Below are 18,887 nucleotides of genomic sequence, written 5' to 3'. Positions count from 1 at the left end.
AGATGCACAATATTTTGGAACGGTGTATCCTTCAACGTTGACTAAACCAAGTACCATACATAGGAGTTTCCTCCTGCGAGGTTTGGCGGATATTACCTTTTACCCACTCCAGACGTCTTTGGAGTATTGTGGGAAAAAGGGGTCTGAGTGAGAAAGCACGACTGAGTTACTCTAAATGTCTTACGTTAGTTTTATCGCCCTTCCAAACGCGTTGGGCGCCATGTAGTGTAGTTCCTATTATCCCAATAGGCTCTGCACATTGGAATAATACCTTCAATAGTATAGGCCTAGACCAGACGTTAACTAGGTCTACTACTGTCGATATTAGACTTAAAGTTTTGGGTTTGCCAGCTAGCTCAGAGTTCACTAGAAACTTTCTCGAATAGGCAAGGAGGAGTTGAACCTCTCTGGATAGACAAGAAGGGATTTAGTTTCTGACAACCATAGAACATGACAACTTTGCTCTCCCCTAATCAAGAGTGTATCTCTAGAGTCGTGTGAACAAAAGGCAATTTATTTTACTCAGTCAGTACGTGCATTCTTAGTCTCACCAGATTGTAGAGAAAAGGAAGAGACGGGCGTGTTTAATAAAAGATGTTATTTATTGATCAGTCTCTTTTCTCATACAAGAGAAATGGATCGATATTATTGCAATACTTATGGTTAAGTAAAGTGCATACATTAAAAGCAGAAGTATAAAATAATACTGTAAAAACATTGATATGGTTTCTAAGCCATATGAAGGTTTAAAATGAATAAAATATATTACATACACGTATACATTTGACTAATCGTACTCAACTGGTGTTTCTAACTACGCCTACCCCGTGTACCTGACCTAAGCCTAATACGTGGGCGGGAATAGAAAGTTACAGTTTAAGTTAAGTTTGTTTTGCCAAGTGACTGACTAAAGAATTCTCTGCAAGGGGTTATTCAGTTCTGTACCTGGAATCTAGGATGAATGAGGGATGGTATCTCTCGTCTCTGGTCTCGATATTCCAGGCTGCTGCGAGGGCTACCCGGAAGCGCCGGAGCTGGATTTCTCGGCAGGAGAAAAGGGCAGCTTCTCGTTCTCAGCGCGTCAGGAAGGCGGGGCTGCGCCAGCGGGGTCTGCTCTGCTCTGGGCTTCGGCAAGTCTGGCTGCTCCGATCTCGTCACCACCGCGTGTGTTTGCATAGGGCAATATCGGTAATATTTATACCTTTAAGGTGCCGAGATTGACGTAAGGATGGACATAGATACGTCAATAAGGATGTCATACGACCAGGTCGTTAGCACATTCTTTTGCTGAAGTTCTCGGTGAAATCAAAACAATGGCCGCAGGGTTTTTCCCAGGTCTGTCATAGGTTTGATTTGTTTTGAGAACTCCGTATGCCTTATCAGGGGCTGGAGGAATATCGCTTGTCTAATTAGATGGCAAGCGTTATGACCTAATCAGATAACACGTTCCTGTGCCGTAGTGTGGCTTTATCAGATAACGGTTCCTGCATCATGGGGGTTTTCTGCCTCATGGGATGGCTGCTAGTTAACTTGTTAACCAGAATAGGGTCAGGAATAGGGGGATCGATACAGAACCTATAGGAATACATCACATTATGGCCGTCACCATTGGGGACCTTTCGAGGGTCTTCAATTCCCCCACTGTCCCACCGGCTCCCCGGTGTTCTATCGACATCCGAAGTCCATTTGTGTATGTATCACCTACGAGTTGCCTTCACTTTGCGCATGCACATTTCTGGTAGCGCATCCGTGTTAATATTACGTAGGCGCAAAACATGTCCCACCGTCTGGCTATATACCCCTAACGTATTTCATTTTATTTGTGCATGCTCAATTACAACATGCCCTATCACAGCTCCCACACCCAGTGACATCATGCTCAACCAATCATCCTTCTGCAAAGCATTTATAACCTGCCAACTTCTCGAACTTTTCCTATTTTGCAGTCACAGCCATTGATAGTGTTCGTATCCACTTCTTCGTAGGTGAGCACTTTTTTAAAAAGAATAATTAAATTAAATAATCTGAATGATCTTTTAATACCGTGTAAATGCTAATTTTTGTTCCATTTGACAATGTTGTTTTTAAGCACGCTTTCCTACTTTTTTATATCGTTAAAGTTGACTTCGTAACTTTTGTTTCTGAGCAAATCACTTAATCCTGCCGCCTTCAATTTTGTAAGTAGTGCACCACATGCTGCTTTCTCCCTATGCAGTGCACATGTAATCGATTGGCCAATGTTGTATATTAGCACGCTCTCCATGTTTTTTTAATAACATTAAACTTTATTTCTTATCCTTTGTTCTGTGCAAATCAGTTAATCCTGCCACGTTTCTTTAATTTGCCAAGCGCCACGTGGCCCTTCCCGCATCATTGTGCTACGTGCTCTTCAACTTAATGCGATGTAGTTTTTCTCGTGTAAGTAGTGTGTCACGTGCCCCATGCATTGCAAAAGTAATGTTTTCGGCAATAGTGTATTTTAGCACGTTTCCAGCTCTTATACCTCCAATATCTTACCTTGGTAGGCGATGTTTCTAGGCATATCACTTAATCCTGCCGCCTTTAATGTTGTAAGTAGTGCGCCATGTGCTGCTTCCTCCTCATGCAATGCACATGTAATCAATTGACCAATGTTGAATTTTAGCACGCTCTTCATGTTTTTTAATTACGTTAAACTTGATTTGCTATCCTTAGTTCTGTGCAAATCACTTAATCCTGCCACGTTTCTTTAATTTGCCAAGCGCCACATGGTCGTTCCCGCAACAGTGTGCTACGTGCTGTTTAACCTAATGCGATGTCGTTTTTCTCGTGTAAGTAGTGTGTCACGTGCCCCATGCATTGCAAAAGTAATGTTTTCGGTAATAGTGTATTTTAGCACAGTTTCCAGCTCTTATACCTCCAATATCTTACCTTGGTAAGCGATGTTTCTAGGCAAATCACTTAATCCTGCCACCTTCAATTTTGTAAGTAGTGCCCCACGTGCTACTTCCTCCCCATGCACTGCACATGTAATCGATTGGTCAATGTTGTATTTTAGCACGCTCTCCATGTTTTTTTAATAACATTAAACTTTATTTCTTATCCTTTGTTCTGTGCAAATCAGTTAATCCTGCCACCTTTCTTTAATTTGCCAAGCGCCACGTGGCCGTTCCCGCAGCAGTGTGCTACGTGCTGTTCAACTTAATGCGATGTCGCTTTTCTCGTGTAAGTAGTGCGTCACGTGCCCCATGCATTGCAAAAGTAATGTTTTCAGCAATGCTGTATTTTAGCACCGTTTCCAGCTCTTATACTTCCAATATCTTGCCTTGGTAGGCGATATTTCTGGACAACTAACTTAAATTTTTTTAAGTAGTGCACCACGTGCTACTTCCTCTCCATGCACTCCAAGTTTTTAATAACCTTAAACTTGATTTGTACCCTGTTCTATCTCATTATACAGATATCTCAACCATGAGATGTACTGGTCGCCACAAGCGGTTTATTCCTGCCCATGCACTATACCAGATGGTGGTCAACCACTCGACATACCAGATCCACTGACTGCTCTCCATATGCTATCAGATCAAGGCCAGGAGTTTGTAAATGAAGTGAGTGACCAATCTCGGCCTAACATTTGTATAATGCAATGCTATTTCCTATTTTGCTTGCCAAATATAACCTCTAATGATTGCTTTTCAACCCCAATCCTATAGAGAACAAATATTTTATGTACATTAAAATTAATCTTGGAGATATGTACAACATATACATTTTTAACTCTTTTTTTCAGTTTGCAGAATGTTACTTAAATCAGCAGCAAATTGCAGAGGTTGAAAAAAAAGTATATCCTCCTCTTCCAGCTGATTACACCAATGTCCCAAATATGGCATTTACTAGTTGTCTGAAACATGCAGATTCACAAATTTTTAACGGATAACGTTAAGGTAAATACTCTCAATATGAGTAGTCGACGAAGTTAAAAAGTAACAGATATAAGTACTTGAGGGGTTTTTGGTTTCAGATAATGTCCAATTCACACTTGCCCGGATGAGTCTGATACAGGTTGGATCTCTGTATAACTAATGAATGATTAGGTATTAGGATGGCATACAAAGCTCCCAACCTTCTTACTTTTTATCTTAAAGGGTTCCAAATTGGGGACGAATATTAGGCTGTGCAGTAGAGGTTGACGGTGTTGCTCCACTGGTACTTGGGCCATTTCATGAAGCAGAAGGAGCCTCTCTCAATATCCTTAACTCTTCCCTTCCAAAGTTGACCAGATTCTTAGTCTGCAAGTCCTTCCGCATACTTGCAGTTCCACACCAGTACTCTTTATTGGGGTCTCCTCTTGAAAGCAGTCTTGCATATCCAGCAAGTAACAAACCAAAGCAGAGTTCTAAGTTGTGAACTCTATTGGCTACAGTGTTTACACAAGGTAAGCAGAGCGGCCTAGATATTCAATACTTCCAATTAAATGCATTAGAAATAATAGAGCTCATTTACATACTCCTTGTGCCATTTTTGCATCACTTTCAACATGAGAAAAGTAACACAAAAATGGCACAAGAGTTTTGTATATAAGCCCTAAAAAAATAATGTCCTGCATAATGACTTCATCTCTCACCTAATTCTGTCTCATCTGTGAATCATTTTAAAGACCTGTTCATCTGTATATAAATATGACGCACTAGGCACTTCTATACAGACACCGTTTGAATGCAAGCCTATAAGATAAGTGAAATCTATCAGGTACACTGCACACATTAAAAAAAATAGAACATATCATCAAGTGTTACTTTGACTTGTAATGTGTGACCTCATTTAGTCACATCGATCTAATTTTAAACACTAATTTTCCTTTTTGTTTTGCAGATTAACTACACTCCTTCTATTGGAGTCCATAATATATGATGTTTGTTATATTGTTTTGTTAAAGTTATGGTTCCAGTTATTTATTGTATTGTTATCATTTAGTTATACTTCCAGTTATTTATTGTTTTAATAAAAGTTAATTTAAAAAGTACATATGTCTTTTTTTTGTGGGGGTAGCAGTCCACAATAGAAATGATATTTATAATTGGAAGTATAATTCTGAAGCTAGCTCTTCACCAGATCTTTACTAGAGTGTATAGCTACAACTTACGGTTCCAATTCAAAAGAATAAAAAGTACAACGCCATTAGCAACATAGTGTGGTGCACTTATAACCTCTGTGCTCACGTAAGTGTTCCATGAACTGTTACTATAGTAACAGGCAGAATGCCGTTTGGGGGTACGGTTAAACGTTACTGACTGTACAGAACCTGTTATATTTACCCTGGATCCTCTACATGACAGAAAGGAAAGCAAAGTAAAACAAAACACTGTGTAGCAGATTTACAACCCCTTTGCACCACTTTTGCATCCAACCCCCCCAACAAAATGACAAGTCTGTGAGCCTCAACAACCCCCCTCAAGCTCCGGGAATCACCACCCCCGGGAATTTGTGTATTACGGGAGGCAGACTGCGTGGCCCACCGCCTGGTGCCCTCGAGGGCCCTGGAAACTACTACGACCGATACTGCTGTTTGCTTTGACAGAGCGGGACTCTCACGACTCCCGCCCTCCCATAGCAAACATAGTTTGCATTTTGAAAGACAGAGCAGTGGAATCTATTCTCACTTTCAAAATCCAAAGCAGATTGCATTTCCATATACAAATTAGCATCTACCCATGCAAAAAATCCATACTGGCTCCCGAAGAATGCAAAAGTTCATCACACAATGTTGCTAAAAAAAACAGCAAGTGTGCTCGACTTCTCAATATACTACCTTATCCTACGTAATGTTATTTTCAATCACGTTCTGATAACCAACAAGAATCATGCTTTTAACCTCTTCACTGCGGCGGCTATTCTGCCGCAGTGCTAAGGGGGCGGGGCATCCGCGCGGCGGCCGCATGCTGGTGACGGAACCGCTTCGTCACCAGCCGCAGTTGAGCTGTGCTCATGACGGAGCGGTTCCGTCATGGCCCAGCCCGCTCATTGGAACGCTCAGCGAGGCGCAGAATCCGCGCCGCGCAGAGCGTGCCATGACCAAACAAGTCATCAGCATGAACAAACCGTCATCAGCACAGCGCCACTGCAGCTGATGACGGAGCGATTCCGTCATCAGCAGGGGAGGGGTTAAAAAACAAAAACATGCACCCTAGTTTTCTGTGTAGAATGTTGTCAAACAACCAATCATTTCTTTTCTGTTTTAATTTCACTTTTCCCCCAAACTCTCTTTGTCTATTCTAACATATGCCAAAGGCAGAAATTGAACTACTCCAATCTATTTTGTCCACAGATTGAGAAAGCTAGGAAAAAATGTGAATAAATCTGTTTCTACTTTTCTCCGAGACTATAGAATGGTGTCCATATACCACAAAAATCTGCGTTTCAATATGCATGGCTTCTATAGGAGAGATGCTGTACATTTTACAGATGAAGGGAACAGAGTCTTTCTCATGAACTTTAGACTCTGCATCGGTACTTACTTATAAGTACTAAAATCTCTCAATAAACACAAGGGCTCTTTTTAGAGCCACCCAACATCTATACACATAAGCTTGAAGTATATCTCAAAAATACATGCTTCTTTTTTCGGCGGCAAAATGCGCGGATCCTACACACATCCAGTGACTTTTTTTAAAAAGAAAAATACTATCTTACTTTTTTGGCCCTACGGGTCCTTATGTGACCCCATGAGCAGGCCTAGGGGATCAAGGTGTGTCTACCCGGCCCCCATTTCACATGTTCCACACATATTTCAATGACTTCCTCAGCCTCGCTTCTACCGAGGCACAAAATGGCTGCCAACAGTTCCTGATTTCGAATGTTTACAACTGCTTGACAGCCAATTAGAATTGAGCGCGTGATCGGGACAGTGCGCTTATCCTATGAGGCCAATCCTCACACAATCCACGGATCCTCCGCACCCATAGATATATATATATGACTTTAACCATAATTTTCAAGGAAACTACTGAACAGATTGACACCAGATATGCAAAAGGCACAAGTCGGAACTGAGGACTACTTCTCTGCCAAATTTGGTGTAGTTCCATTCAGCCGTTCGAGCTGTAGCCATGGCTAAAGGTCCTATGAAAAATTGCATGGGGAAAACATGTTTTGGGACCCCCTTTTTTCTCGGCCTCCACTTCACCAATCACCCCCGAACTTTCAGGGAAGGAGCGGCACTGAGCTGGCCAAAAGTTTCGAAAATGTCAAGAAGATTCATCAATCGACGCCAAAGTTATTGCCAATAGAATGTTGCAGATTTCCTATGGATAATAGGTCCTAACTATAACTACCTATATATATATGTTAGTCTGAGTATATATATATTTTTTTTTACTTAAAAACCAAAGGTTACAGGGACCGTATTGTTAGGAAATAGACTTAAAAAAAAACTTGGAAATTCACTGAAAACAACAAAGGTTTCAGGGATGTTATAGTTAGGCTTAGATTTCACTCATACAAAACCAGTGAAATTTAGCAGTTATAGTTACCTGAGCCAACTATAACTTATGCCACTGCAATGCACTGCTTATGACCTCAAACATTTCATCACTGATGATATCACTGATGACATCATCCATAGAACCATTCACACACTCACACACCAACACAACCACTCATACACCCACTCACATACCCTTACAATCACTCACACACCTATTCACCGATCCATAGAGCCACTCATGCCCCCACTCAGTCACACATACAGCCACTCCCACAGCCACTCACTTCCCATACAGTCACCCACATAGCCACTCACTCACACATACAGCTACTCACACACCAACTTATTCACCCATACAACCAATCACATACCCAGTTACTCACCCATACAGCCTCTCAACAGAGCCACTCACTCACCCACGCATCCACACACCCACCCATGCAAGCACTCACACATGTACTCACTCACCCATACAGCCACTCACATAGACATTCACTCTCCAATACAGCTGCTCACACAACCAATCAGTTGACCAAACACCCACTCAAACACTCACTCATTCACTCACCCATACAGCCAACCACACAGCCACTTAGTCACCGACATATCCACTCACAGACCCATACAGCCACTTGCTCACACATTCAGACACTCACAAAGCCATTTACTCACCCATATCAGCCACTTACACCCCCACTCACTCACCAATTCAGCCAGTCACACAGCCACTCCCACATCCATACGGTTACTCAGACACCCACTTATTCACCCATACAGGTACTCAGACACCCACTTATTCACTCATACAGCTACTCGCACACCTATACAGCCGCTCAGACATTCACTCACACAGATACACAGTCATAGAGCCACTTACATAATAAGTTACAATTTGTATCACACATTACTAGTGATAAAAGTAAAGAAGTTTAACTTTTGGTCCGCTTAGTATATATGTTTAACACTCATAAACATTTAGAAACTCAACATCACAGGATGATGTCATCAGTGAAGTCATTTGAGATGACATGAGTGATGTCACTGACCATGTCATGAGTGGTGTAATATGTGAGGTCATAATAAGCAGTGCAATGTAGGTGTAGGAGTGCCTGTGTGGATCTTTGAGTGGGTGTGTAAGTGTCTGTGTGGTTCTGTTAGTGGGTGCCTGAGTGTCTGCGTGGGCCTATGACTGGATGCATGAGTATCTGAGTGGGTCTGTGAGTGGGTGCATGAGTGTCCGAGTGGGTCTGTGAGCTGGTGCATAATTCTCTGACTGGGCCTGTGAGTGGGTGCATGAGTGTCTTTGAAGGTCTGTGAGTGGATGGATAAGTCTCTGAGTGGGTGAGTGAGTGGGTCAGTCAGTGGATGCCTTAGTCTCTGAGTGGATCTGTGAGTGGGTGCATGAATCTCCGAGTGGGTCTGTGAGTTGGTACGGGAGTGAATGGATTTGTGAGTGTGTATGTGATTGACTGAGTGGGTCTGTGAGTGGGTGCATGAGTGTATGAGTGGGTGTGTGATTGACTAAGTGGGTCTGTGAGTGGGTGCATGAGTGTATGGGTAGGTATGTGAGCCTCTGAGTGGGTCTGTATGTGTGTGAGTCTGTCAGCAGGTCTGTGAGTAGGTGAATGAGTGCTTGAATGGATCTGTGACTGGGTGCATAAGTGTCTGAGTGTGTCTGTAATTGGGTGTGTAAGTCTCTTAGTAGGTCTATGAGTGAGTGTTTGAATTGGTCTATGATTGGGTGCATGAGTGTGTGAGTGGGTCTGTGAGTGTTTGCGTGAGTGTATGAGTGGGTGTGTTAGTGGGTCTGTGGTAAAAAAGTAGGGGGGCACACAGGAGTAGGTCCTCTTACCAGCTCCCCTGTGACAGTCCTCCTGTCCAGATTGCATGCAGTCTCCTACCCTCAGTTGCCTTTAGTTTTGTGCCTCCTCTGCTCATTTTTATGCCTCTTCTCTGCTCGCTCCTGCCTCCTATGTTGCCTCTTTCTGCTCATTCTGCCCGTGAATGTGCCTCTTTGTGCTTGCTCCTGACCTTTATTCTGCCTTTTGCTGCTCATGTCTGACCTCTATTTTGACTCTTTCTGCTCGTTTCTCACCTCTATTTTACCTTTTTCTGCTAATTTTGCCTCTATCTGCTAGCTCCTGACCTTTATTTTGCCTCTTTCTGCTAGTTTCTGGCCTTTATTCTGCCTCTGGCAGCTGGCTTCTAACCTCTATTTTGCCTCTTCCTGCTCGTTCATGACCTTTATTTTGCCTCTTTGTGCTTGTTTCTGACCTATATTCTACTTTTGTTGCTCATTTCTGACCCCTAGTTTGCCTCTTTCTGCTCATTTCTTACCTCTATTTTGCCTCTTTCTGCTCATTCTGCCTGTTATTTTGCCTCTATCTGCTCGCTCCTGACCTTTATTGTGCTTCTTTCTGCTAATTTTTGACCTTATGTTTCTGACCTCTATTTTGCCTCTTCCTGCTTGTTTCTGACCTTTATCCTGCCTCTTGGTGCTTACTACTGACCTTTATTCTGCTTTTTGCTGCTGACCTCTATTTTACCTCTTCCTGCTCATTCTGCCTGTTATTTTTCTTTTATCTGCTCACTCTTGACCTTAATTTTGCCTCTTTATGCTAGTGTCTAACTTTTGTTCTGCCTCTTGCTGCTGGTTTCAGACTTGTATTTTACCTTTTTCTGCTTGTTTCTCAACTTTATTTTGCCTCTTTCTGCTCGTTTCTCACCTCTATTTTACCTCTTGCTGCTCGTTTCACACCTTTATTCTGCCTCTCTCTGCTTGTTTCTCACCTAAATTTTGCCTTTTGATGCTCATTTCTGACCTTTATTCTGCCTCTTACTGCTCATTTCTCACCTTTATTTTGCCTCTTTCTGCTAATTGCTGACCTTTATTCTTCCTTTTCTTCTCACGTTCACCTTTATTTGGCCTCTTTCTGCTCGTTGCTGACCTTTATTTTGCCTCTTTCTGCTCATTTCTGATCTTTATTTTTTCTCTTTCTGATTGCTTCTAACCATTATTGTGCTTCTTTCTGCTCCCTTCGGGTCTTTATTCTGCCTCTTTCTGCTCGTTGCTGAGCTTTATTTTGACTCTTTCTGCTAGTTTCTCACCTTTATCTTGCCTCTTTCTGCTTTTTGTTGGCCTTTATTCTGCCTATTTGGCTCTTTCTGCTTATTTCTAAACCTAATCTTGCCCCTTTCTGCTCATTACTGACCTTTATTCTGTCTCTTTTTGTTCATTTCTCACCTTTATTCTGCCTGCTTCTACTAGTATCTCACCTTTATTGTGCCTCTTTTTGCTCGTTACTGACCTTTATTCTGCTTCTTTCTGTTCATTTCTCACCTTTATTCTGCCTGTTTCTGCTCGTATCTCACATGTATTCTGCCTCTTTCTGCTCAGTGCTGACCTTTATTTTGCCAATTTCTGCTCATTTCTCACCTTTATTCTGTCTCTTGCTGCTACTTTCCCCTGGGACCATGAGAAGAGAGTCAAGGCCCCTGCAGTCCCAGCCGGCTCTCCGCTTCCTGTGGGAACCGTCATTGTTCTCGAATGAAGGGAGCTGCTGAAATTGAAGCTCCCTGTGTTCAAGAGCAATCGTTTCATCTCTTTCCCTGCCTGCATGTCTTTGGGCAGCAATTGAGATGAAACCTCTGCTTACAGCAAGCTGGAGCAGTTTGACAGCTCCACCGTGATGGAAGTGGAGTGTTTGCTTTTGCTTGGAAGGAGCTCTCAGATCCCACCAAGTGAAATCAAACAGCTATGTCCTAGAGGTGGGCACCCCGGTACATAGCAGAAGCTGGCCCTGGGGGTTGGTGGTACCCAGGGTTATATATGGCTCCAGGATGGGGGTCACGCTGCCACCCTCCTTTGAGCTGAATGAGCCAGCTCCAAGAAAGTGGTAGTTCCTGGGGCTGTATATGGCCTCGGAAGGAAGCTGTGGGTCTCCACTCCTACTTTAAAATGTTATTTTGGCCCCGGGCAGGTGGTAGTCCCTGGGGCACGGGATACATAGTCCCCCGCAATATTGTTGAAGTAGCCCAAGGGAGGTGGTGGTCCCCAGGCCTTGTAACAATACAGAAGGGGGGTCCGTGCAGCCCCCCTCTAATAATTAAATAAAGCCCAGAGGAGGTGGTGGTCTCTGGGGATCATTTAACCCCATAGAGGAAGTCTGCGCACCCACCCCCCTGCATTAATTAAAATAAAGGCCTGGGGCTTGGGAGGAGAGCATGTGCGCGCCCTCCTGTTTTTACAAAGTGCCCTTGGACCTAGCACGCCTAGTGGCCCATTTCAAAACAAGCGCGATAACCTGCGCTTGTTTTGTAAAAAAATGTTTGCAGCAAATTCACAAATGTGGTTTTTAAATGCTTTTTTGCCCTGTCAGGGTCCTTCTTGGACCCTAAGATAGAGGCTTGGGGGTCAGGGTATTCCTGTCCTGCCCCTTTTTCTTTATTTCCACATTTTTTTCAGGACTAGGCTCAAGACGAGTCCCAAGATGGCTGCCAACACTTCCTGGTTGAAGTGTTGGCAGACAATCAGAGCTCTGCAGTTTTTGGCACACGCTCATTATTAGTCGTGAATTAGCCGCAATCGCAGATATCAAAATTTGGATTTCCATATATTTCTCAAAAACTACTGAATGGATTTAAACCAAATAACTGAAAGCGTGATCTGCGAACCAAAATCTACCTTTCTGACAAATTTGGTGTCATTCCATCCAGCGACTCGGGCTGTAGTCGTGTCTAAAGCTCCTATGGAAATTATCATGGGAAACACACTTTTTTTGACCCCCCCCTTTTCTCAGCCCCCGCTTTGCGGATCATGCCAAAATATTCCACGCACAACAAAATTCACCTGGCCATTTTTGGGGAAAATTTTGTCAAGATTCGTCAGACGACACGAAAGATATAGGCAAATCAAACAATGCTTTTCCTATGGAATTAGGGTCCTAACTATAACTACCTACTGGTGACCGCCAGTAGGTAATATATATAGGTATATACATACATATATATATATATATATATGTATACGCTGATGCTCCCTCAGCGCACCGCACAAGCCAGCACTCCCAGACAGATTACCGGACACAAATCCGGTAATCTGTGCAGCAAAGTTTTTATTTATTTCATTGCAGTGTCAAGGGTGCCGCGATCCGACGCGTTTTGGCGATCCTGTTGCCTTATACCATATATATATAAACCATATACGTACGTGCGCACATGTAATAATATGTATTTGTTTCACCCGATGTGATTAATATCACTTAGAAGTGACATGAGAATCTACTTACTGCAGTGCCCACATTTCGCCCTACACCACTCCGGCTGTATCAGGGCACAGTTTGCTTGATGCATTTGCGTGCAGAGTGTCTGATTTGAGTTCTCGCAGGCCTCTGTAACAAATGTTGAATACATTTAATAAACCCTCCATACACTTGAAAGAATGCATAATTGGGGCATGCAGTCAGGTTGTAAATGTGGCATACTCTGTAACATAAAAGCAACAAACTTAAGCAAAGACCCATAACACTGCAGAGGATTTGGAGAGAAAAGGTAATCAGCAAAACATTTACAGCAATTGCTTCGAATTTTTTTTAAGTCAGGTTTGTAGGACAAAAATGTGGGGTGAAAGCTTGGGAAAGAGACCATCTAGCAAAACAAACGTTTAGGGTGGTAGGTGTGTTGTGCTTAAAGTAAGATGAAATGCAAATTGGAAAGTGACAAGAAAGGAGTCAGAAAAAATAATGAAAACAGAAAGAAGGCAAGTTTAGGGTTGGGTCAGAGATGTTTTAAGGCATGGGCAAAGTGGGCTCTGGCCCAGGGCCCGATCCTTTCAGGGGGCCCCCCTGATAAAGCCAACTCTGTTCTGCAGAGAGTTAAGCCCTGATGACCTTGAATAATTCTTAAACAGTTTTCCTTTAATTGATTTCTAATGTGGGTGATGTGTGAGAGTCTATTACTGACTTTTTGCAGATACATTTTGTTTATGTTTTATGCAAAATTCAATAAAAACCGTATCTTTTACATCAAAACAGGCCACTCATATGGGAAATGGAAGAGTGTCACAAGGATTATTTTCAGTGATATTTGTGAGCTGCTGTTGTGTTACAATATTGTCTTTATCCCTGGACATTAGATGTAATTAGGATGTGGACCAGTGTGCCTGATCACTGTCGGTGCCCTAGCCAAAGAGGGCATGAAAGAGCTGAAATGGATCATAAATTCAAATCTGTTCCTTACAGGGGCCCCAAAATATATTCGGTCCAGGGCCCCCAAAATTCTTAAGATGTCCCTGGGTTGGGTAAAATGAGAATACGGATAACCTGCCTCATAAATAAATGTAACCAAAAAAAAGCCAGCTACTCTACATTAGTTGTAATTCAAACTAATTATTTAACTTTACTGAAATACATTTGAGAAATGGAAGCGATCAAGGACGAAACTGGTGACCACCCGAATAGTCTTACAAGTAAATACCTGTTGATGCACAACTGAAATGCTGTGGTGATAACAGAGGATATTTTTACTGGAAGACGTCATTAGTTATTGACAACGAATGCAATGTAATCACCAGGATGTTAAAGAACAATTACCTGCATGGTATCAAGACTCTTGTTAATATTGATGCAGGCCAATCGACATGCAATATGTTTCTGAATTATGGAAATTTCGTGCAGACTGAATACTACCGAACGCAAACACGTGTATATTACTAAGGGCAAAATACTTTGGTTTTCGGCTCATCCAGGAAGTCATTGTTGTGAAAGTAGTTCAGACTTAGGAAGCTGAAGATGGTCTTCAATGTGGTGGTGGGAAGTGGGTTTCGTAAAAGACCACATACCAAAAATGGCAGCTTAAGGGAGTTTTTTTAAATGCTGAAATTGAAAAGTTCTGCTGTTGCCAAAAGGGCACCTTCAGAGGCCAGCGATTAGAAGGGACAATGTTTAAAAACCTCCATGGCCTCCCTTAATGTAGCATGGGGCATTGTCTTCACTGTGCATGGTAGGATACATTGCAATGCAAATAATCCAGTATGAGAAGATGAGTGTGCCTAAAAACCTTGAAAACAAATGTATTCATTTATTAGAAGCCGAAACTCATATTCATTAGTGTTTACCTGAACAGTCGGCGTAATCCCACCCTTCAGCACAGGCACATGTACAGGTCTTGATATTTAGGGCTCCGCAGTTCTTGCATTTTAAAGGACAAGCTTGAAAAAGCAGAAACATTTAGATTTATTAACATTTTCCACATTGTAATGCAAGTGAATTTGATCATAGTGCATCTCAAAATTTCTCGAAATAAGAAAAACATTATGTAATATGATTCAAGAGGATTACATTATTACCCACCACCAGCCTGTGGGGTCATGATCTGTATAATTCGGAAACATGTTGCATGTGGTTTGCAGTTTCAGATTTTGTGAAGTGGTATTTCAGCTGTTTCGAGATTTGTGTTATCTCAGAGGTTGTAATTTTTTATTGGTCTATTTATTTATTTAGTGAGTTATTTTGTTTGTAAAGCACACGAGTAGCCACAGGCTTCTTCGTGCTGATTGACCTCAAACAGTAATCCGATGATGACATAACTAGGACTTTTCCCTTATGCCACAAACATCCAAATCTTCACCTAAGTGTGGAAAGACAGCTGTTTCGGGTGAGTCTGAGGTTCTAAGGGGCAAGGGATTACAGATCTGAGCAGACTGGATATTTCATGCTATGGTCGAATTTATGCTCTTCTAAAAGTTGCAATACTGTATTCATCTTTCTAAGTTCCCGCAGATGCTAGGTTGCCACAACAAAAAGTCCCAGTGTTGGACTCTGAGCGTGGCAAATGTTTCCTTATTGGTGAGGAGGCAAAATACATATTTGAACGAAGAATACTGAAGCTTTGTATCAAGGTCTATTATAACATCCCACTTTGACATTTGTGCACTGAGATTGTATGTAACTGCACGAATGTAATCATTTTTTTTTTTTATAGTTTTCCCATTTAATGACCATGAAGCACCATTATGGGTGGCATTTACGTGCTGTTAAGAGTTAGTTCCTAAAGTTGCAACCATTAGTCACATCAGCCTACAGGACCCTGACACAAAGGAGTAGTCCATGTCTAAACTCAACCACCAGTCTCCTGCCTCTGAAGTGAACCAAGGTTGTACTTTGCCATCCCACAACAGAGCACACCAAGACAACGTGATGGTAATGAAGGCATCCATTGTAGGAGGTTGTTCCCATAACAGACTCATAACTAATATTCAGACAGAAAGGTTGTACCCATACAATTTTCCACACCAACCCAATATTTGACCTTCAAGCTGTGTGGCTTTCAGATTACTCACAAAGCAGAAACGTTGGACTCATACTTACAACAGAAACAAAGCACCAGCACTAACCCTTGTACAAAACAACTATCCAAGAATGCTCTAATCAAGCCTCTCCGTTCCTTCCAACACATCTTACACGATGAATTTATGGACCTGGTCAAAGCAAGCAGGCCTGCCGGCAGCCCTTCTGACCCCTGTCCGCCACAACCTTTCAAGACAATTCTTTTAACAACCTCTGCTGCCATTCCAGTAAGAAGAATCATCAACGATTCCTTAACTACTGGAATATTTCCAGAAGAACTCAAAAAGTCATACATACGCCCTTTACTGAAGAAAACAAACTTGGACCCGCTGAACCCCGACAACTACAGACCCATTACAAATTGACCTTTCCTGGGCAAACTGATAGAAAGAGCAGCGTTCGCCCAGATGTCACAATTCATTTAAGTGAATGACATACTTTCAGATTTCCAAACAGGATTCCGTCCGGGAAGAGGCACTGAATACGCCCTCCTTGCCATCTAGGTTGACCTAAAGAATATAGTTGACCGCAACGGGGTTGCTGCGCTACTCCTCTTGGACCTCTCAGCTGCCTTTGACACGGTTGACCATGACACTCTGAAACAAAGACTTTATGAAGCCGGCATAGAGGGAACTGCTCTAGACTGGATCACGTCCTACCTTCGAAACAGAACTAATGTCATCCACACCCCACCTTTCTCGTCCAAACCGTACTCCACAAAAGCAGGGGTCCCTCAAGGTTCTATCATCCCGCCCATGCTTTTCAACATCTACATGAAGTCTTTACCAGTACTGATCAATAAATTTCACCTCACGTGCAACAACTATGCAGATGACACGCAAATACTCCTTCAACTGGAATGCCCCAGAGACATTGGAAAATCATCAATTTTCAGCTGTCTCAGAGCCGTGGATCAGTGGATGACTTGGAGCCATCTCAAACTGAATGCTTCAAAAACTGAAATACTCACGTGTGGCGATTGGAAAAATTACAACCCGCTTGCCGCATGGCCTGATGAACTGGGATCACTGCCTAAAGTATCGAAGGAAGTAAAGAAACCTCGGAATGACCATGGACTCCAAGCTGTCGATGAATGTCCAAGTGAATAAACTAGCAAGATCAAGCTTTGCTACTATAAAAACGCTGCGACAAATTTTCCCTCATTTGGGATTTCCACACAAGGTCCAAGCTACCATCTCCATTGTTCTATCTACCATGGATCACCTTTAACAACCATGAAAAGACTACAACGGATTCAGAACTCAGCTGCCAGACTACTCTTGCATATCAAACCACGAGACAACATCTCCCCTGCCTTGAAAGCCCTGCATTGGTTACCGGTTGCCAGAAGATCCACGTTCAAGCTGCTTTGTATCACCCACAAAGCAATACATGAAATAGGACCACCCTTCATCAGGAATAAAATCACCAAACACATTCAACAAAGGAACCTACGCTCTAAAGGAGCATCTCGCCTCAAAATCCCACTATACAAGAAAAAAACCATGGGTGGCACATCCTTCTCTGTTCAAGCAGCCAAAGTATGGAACCCTTTACCCCCCAACATCAGATCCACCGACAACCACCTTATCTTCAGAAAACTACTCAAGATCTGGCTCTTCCCCACATAAGCACCATACGGAAATAGAAATTTACAGCATATCCCTCTGTATATAAGCATTTGGTTTCACTATAGATATGCACCTATCTTTGTGTATTACTTTATAAAACATGTAAAACAATTATGTCGTTAAGAGAAGAAAAAAAAATAATAATAATAATATTCATCAATAAATAAAAATCATCTTTGGTCTACATGTACATACTTCCATTGTACATCTATGTACCTTCCATGTACTTGGATCTGTGTGTCTGTTACTTTTCTGCTGAAAAAGCATATACAATGCACTACCCTATTTCTTATCCTGTGCCTCTATCAATATATTTAATCTAAATATACTTACTTCCTTTATGTATCTATATATATCATACCTCCAAACCCACTCCTTCCTTAACTCAAGCATCTAAAGCTAGGTGCAACAGCTTCGCAACCTTCTTCAACGACAAAATTGCCAAGATTGACCTCGCATTGGGCTTAAACCCCTTCTCTCTCAAGGAGAACAATATGCCCAAAACCCTTGTCAACGCTTCCATGAAATCTCCACAACAGTGGTCATCATTCACTCCCATCCAGGAAGCAGAGATAGTAAATCTAATCTCCAAGGCCAAACCCTCAGCTCACGCCCTGGACCAACTTCCGCCTCTCCTGACAAAAGACCTAAAGCGAGTCCTAGCTCCATTATGGTGCAAGATTATCAATAGCTCCTTGAGCTCTGGATCTGTTCCAGACTGCCTCAAGGTAGGGCAAGTCACACCACTATTAAAAAAACCAGGTCTAGACACAGAAGATCTGAACAATTTCAGACCGGTCTCGAACCTTCCATTTTTGGCCAAAATCATGGAAAGATGCGTGCTCCCCCAGCTAACCCTTCACCTTGAAAACATCAAATTTCTAGATCCCCATCAATCGGGATTCAGAAAGGGATGTAGTACTGAATCTGCAATCCTCAACGTCATAGATGACCTACTCAAGTCACTCGACTCCGATCATTGCTGCCTTCTCGTCCTCCTAGACCTATCGACTGCATTCGATACAGTCAACCACAACCTGCTCCTAAGGGTTCTTCAAGACAGAGTCGGTTTACAAGAGACAGTCCTCCAATGGTTCTCCTCCTTTCTTCACAACCGATCACAGAGAATAAAAATCAAAAACTTCGAATCCGACCTTCATCCGGTCATCAGAGGCGTTCCTCAAGGGTCTGTACTCTCCCTTCAGCTCTTCAATATCTACATCGAACCCCTCACCTCTCTACTCAGAAAATCCAATATCCCATTTCATCTATATGCGGACGACACTCAGCTCTATCTGGAAACTACCTCAATTAATGACATCCAGAGACTAAACAATACGCTCAAGGAGGTACAAGACTGGCTCACAACCAATCACCTGAAACTAAACCAAGACAAGACAGAAATACTACTCATTTCTAACAAAGATGATAACCCTCAAATCAAAGAAT

General features: G+C 42.4%; 1 protein-coding gene across 1 annotated transcript in view; it reads right to left on the bottom strand.

The window, feature by feature from the left end:
* Positions 1-18,887, bottom strand: part of LOC144798394 (cysteine-rich venom protein tigrin-like) — a 396,128-nt gene that overhangs the window by 91,452 nt on the left and 285,789 nt on the right. Inside the window, exons 7-8 of the mRNA XM_078669247.1 lie at positions 14,577-14,669; positions 12,751-12,852 (exon numbers count right to left, since the gene is read on the bottom strand). Of these exons, the coding sequence (XP_078525373.1) occupies positions 12,751-12,852; positions 14,577-14,669 (195 nt within the window). The remainder of the gene's footprint in view (positions 1-12,750; positions 12,853-14,576; positions 14,670-18,887) is intronic.

The sequence above is a fragment of the Lissotriton helveticus genome, chromosome 12, assembly GCF_964261635.1.
Source record: "Lissotriton helveticus chromosome 12, aLisHel1.1, whole genome shotgun sequence".
Lineage (NCBI taxonomy): Eukaryota > Metazoa > Chordata > Amphibia > Caudata > Salamandridae > Lissotriton > Lissotriton helveticus.
Note: the sequence above shows the minus strand (reverse complement) of the source record. Positions and strands in the feature narration are given on the sequence as shown.